Here is a 3,705-nt window from a genome sequence, read left to right on the forward strand (position 1 = left end):
CACCAATTTTCTTGACGTTAGCGTGTGTTCAAGCCAAAAATGATGGACTACAAGTGAAGATGGGGACGATCCTAGAGGGTATGTGGGAACGTCCTCTTTGCATTCGTTTAGCCCCTTGAATATCTGCCAGCCGGTTTGGTCAGCTAGTCGAAAAAAATGCATATGATCTGCCAGTTAAATCTTTGTTTGGCCCCCCATGACGGCCTCTCCTTGCGAGCAAAAGCATGCATGGGCCCCTTTTTGGGCTATGGGTGAACACGCTCTATGGCTTCTTGGAACCTTTCCCAATTGTTTTTCCAACCTTTTTGACATGCCAAAGGTGAAGACATAGAGTGAAAGGGCCTTAAATGAATGAAGATGTGAAAGGGGATTTAAGGGGTGTCATAATGTAAGGGGTGAGGTTGCTTTGGCAAGGCAAGTGAAAATTTGACCTTGTTAGAGGCCGTTCCTGCGTGCAACAAACTTGGCAAATTTGCTTGAGCTTCCATGTTTCTTGCTGTCAAATCGTAGCAGAAATATGCTCCGCTGGAGACAGGATTTCCATCTTGCCACCCGGGCAAATAGTTGAAATCTATCCTACGTAAGGCTTGGCGGGTTGACGAAGGAGCCCATTCTGAGTGATTACTGGTTTTTATCGCAGCATGGCGGGCACCGATATGCCAGGGGTTTGACAAATTTGCTAAGATCAGTCCGACAATCCGATGCCTGCCCAAATCTACTCGCTGCTCGGCATCATGGAGTCCGGCACTCCGTGCCTGGGACGCATCCAGAAGGTTCCCGAGCAGGGCCGGACTTTAGCTGTTAGCGATGCGCTTCCGAGTTGGTCATGAGCCTTGACCAAGCGACTCAACGCTTGGAAGTGGAGGGCGGCGTCTTCCTTTCTGAACCACCGTTACTTCGAAGTTCGTCCATGGCCTCTCATGAGGTGCTCATCAGCCACCGTGGAGTAGCAATGAAGAAGGGGTTCGCAAACCTTCTTCACCATGCTCTTGCCCTCCGTGGAATCGAAGGTTCTGATAGTACTCGATGACATGAAGAGATTGGATGGCACGAACAGCGACTTCAGGTCTGTGACGGACATCTTAGATCCAACAAGGCTCTGGCCGGGAAGTCTGATTTTGTTGACATCTAGGGACCAACGATTATTCCTCACAAAAACGACCTCTCCGATGTCTTCTAGGGTGAGACACACGAGCTACGAAAGATGGATCCTCAGGAGTCTTCGCAACTTTTCTGTCTTCACGCTTTTCAAGGGCGTCTAGGAGGAAAGACAAATGTTCCAAGACCTGGCTTGCTTCTTCATTGGAAAACGCGAACGGAGTGTAAAGTACTTTTGGCATGGTTTGGTAGAAGGCTACGCAACCGGTCTAAAGAAGCTGAAACAACTGTGTTTGGTGAAGGTGGACGAAAATCGGCGCCTTACGATGCACGATCATTTGAGGGACTTGGGAAGAGATGTGAGTAGAAGGAGCAAGACACGGGTGTGGGATGACAAAGACTTGCTACAAATGTCGGATACTAGGCAGGTACTTGCTTTTCTGTTTTCAGCACGTCCACTATAGTATAGGGAAAGCGGGGTAGCAAATCAGAATAGAGTTGAGCACTGTTATTTGCTGTTGCTCAATGCGCTGCATGCAGCCTGAGCATGAAATGAAAGAAGAAATTCTGGTTTGGTTGGTTGTGATGAGGTTACTTCGTAAGTTCTTTCTCTGAACAATGAGATTTGCTGTTGCTCAATGCACTGCAGCCTAAGTATGAAATGAAAGTATAAAGTGTAAAATCTGATGGTTTGGTTGGTTGTGATGAGGGTACTTCATAAGTTGATCTTTCTTTACAGAAATGACGGTTTGTAATTGATGAAACGGAAGAGTAAACAGTGAGTTGATGATTTACTCGGTTTGTTGTTGCAGGGTCTTGATCAAATTCGTGGACTTGTCACTTCGCGTCGTCTGGACGCAAGTCAGCTTTCCAAAATGCGATCCTTGCAATTCCTTTGCTTACACACAACAGATTTCAAGTGTACATGTAAGGGACTTTAAGCCCTGAAAATTAGGTGGTCGAGTTTGATGGATTCTGCTAATGTCATCCTTCCTAAAGATTTGTCCTTGGAGTTTCTTACCGTGCTCGAGGGATATTGCTGGTCTGGGAAGCACAAGGTTTCTTGCTTGGAGTTTCTTACTGTGCTCGAGGAATGTTGCTTATCTCAGATTTCTTGCTTGGAGTTTCTTCGTGTGGCCGAGGGATGTTGCTTCTCTACAAAGCACAAGCTTCAAAAACTAAGGGAATTGGACATGGACATGGACATCGACATGTGGATTGATGAGCCGAAACAGCTGCCCAAAGATTTTGGCTCCTTGAAAGTTTGGAATCGTTGAATGCAAGTCACTTAAGATCAAGCTCCCTCCTTCCTTCGGGCAGCTAAAAAGGCTACGGGAGTTGGAAATTGATTGGTGCACTCGTCTGGAGGAGCTGCCTGAAGATTTTGGCTCTCTTGAGGGTTTGGAATCGTTGAAGGCAAGTCACTTTATGTCCATCACCAAGCTCCCTTCTTCCTTTGGGCAGCTGTAAAGGCTACGGGAGTTGGACATTGATATGTGCCCTGAGCTGAAGGAGCTGCCCGAAGATTTTGGATCCTTGAAAGTCTGCAATCGTTAAAGGCACGCATCACCAAGCTCCCTTCTTCCTTTGGGCAGCTGAAAAGGCTACAACAACTGGACATTGATGGGTACAGCAATTGGACATTGACGGGTGTACTTAGTTGAAGGAGAGCTAAGATTTTGATGTTTCCATTATTGTTTTAATAAGAAATGTTATCAAATTATAATCATGATATATATGTGTATAGAAATGTTATAAACATGATACCTTAGAGTTGATGAAGCATGCAATATTAGGACATGATTGAATAAAAGAAGAAGAAAACAAGAAAAACATGAGAGGGATAAAACTCAACATAAGAGTGATTTGAGTTATAGATTAGATTAGTGACTTGGATAAATAAGGTGTCGTATTGATAATGCTTCCAATTGAATTTCTTTTCAAGTGAAAAAGGCATAGGTTTCAAACACTCTCTCTCTCTCTCTCTCTCTCGAGAAACCTTTTTGAGTGGTTTATTTTGAGTGTACGAGCAAGCATCATACTAGTCCTGAAAGCTCTTTTATGTTTGTAATCAATAGAATCCAATTTTAGCTAACATATCTTTGATGGGATATCTCAAGGTGTATGCCCCAGGCACACCTTGGTTTCTATGTGTGTGTGCTTAACATATCTTTGATGGGATATCTCAAGGTGTATGCCCCAGGCACACCTTGGTTTCTATGTGTGTGTGCTAGAGGCACAGTTAGGTGCCCATAAGCACTGTTAGGTGGTGGTAGAAGCCACATAGGATGATTGAGAGAATCTAGGAGCAGATTGAGGAGATGATTGTGGAGCTCAGAGGTCATCAGTGATGTCAGTGATCATGTAAGAGGTGCCTACTTAAGGACCTCACCTTTCTTCATTTCATAAGCAAGAATTCTCAGTTTGTGTTCACTTCATGCTTTCCTTTCAGTTTACCAACATGGTATCAGAGCCCTTTGATCCTCCTTGAGCCCATTTGTGCCACATCATATTCTTTTTCTTCATCTTCACCATTTCTTTCATTTCTTCCCAAATCTTACTAAAGCTTGTTCTCCCTTAGTTCTCCGCCATTCTCCAAATCCTTCC

General features: G+C 44.5%; 1 protein-coding gene across 2 annotated transcripts; it reads left to right on the forward strand.

Annotated features, from left to right (window-relative positions):
• Nucleotides 1-1,006: 1,006 nt before the first annotated feature.
• Nucleotides 1,007-2,774, forward strand: LOC147880266 (disease resistance protein L6-like). Of its 2 annotated transcripts, XM_087371267.1 has the most exons (5): nucleotides 1,007-1,066; nucleotides 1,181-1,327; nucleotides 1,401-1,526; nucleotides 1,911-2,025; nucleotides 2,208-2,774. In XM_087371267.1, exons 2-5 carry the CDS (start codon nucleotides 1,205-1,207, stop codon nucleotides 2,318-2,320), a joined length of 477 nt encoding a protein of 158 aa, XP_087227393.1. In that variant the 5' UTR covers nucleotides 1,007-1,066; nucleotides 1,181-1,204; the 3' UTR covers nucleotides 2,321-2,774. The 2 variants fall into 2 exon arrangements, with proteins under 2 accessions (XP_087227393.1, XP_087227392.1); XM_087371266.1 differs by lacking the exon at nucleotides 1,007-1,066 and having other exon boundaries at nucleotides 1,218-1,526.
• The last annotated feature ends 931 nt before the right edge of the window (nucleotides 2,775-3,705 follow it).

The sequence above is a fragment of the Dipteris shenzhenensis genome, chromosome 32 (assembly GCF_047967505.1).
Source record: "Dipteris shenzhenensis isolate YYH24624 ecotype China chromosome 32, Dip_SZ_1.0, whole genome shotgun sequence".
Classification (NCBI taxonomy): Eukaryota; Viridiplantae; Streptophyta; class Polypodiopsida; order Gleicheniales; family Dipteridaceae; genus Dipteris; species Dipteris shenzhenensis.

What these genes read in the sequence shown, in the direction of transcription:
- LOC147880266 (XM_087371266.1), top strand. Translation starts at nt 1,275, where the DNA reads ATGTTCCAAGACCTGGCTTGCTTCTTCATTGGAAAACGCGAACGGAGT. An exon ending in AAATGTCGGATACTAGGCAG is followed by an intron (nt 1,527 to 1,910) that starts GTACTTGCTTTT and finishes TTGTTGTTGCAG; the next exon opens with GGTCTTGATCAAATTCGTGG. An exon ending in AACAGATTTCAAGTGTACAT is followed by an intron (nt 2,026 to 2,207) that starts GTAAGGGACTTT and finishes TGCTTATCTCAG; the next exon opens with ATTTCTTGCTTGGAGTTTCT.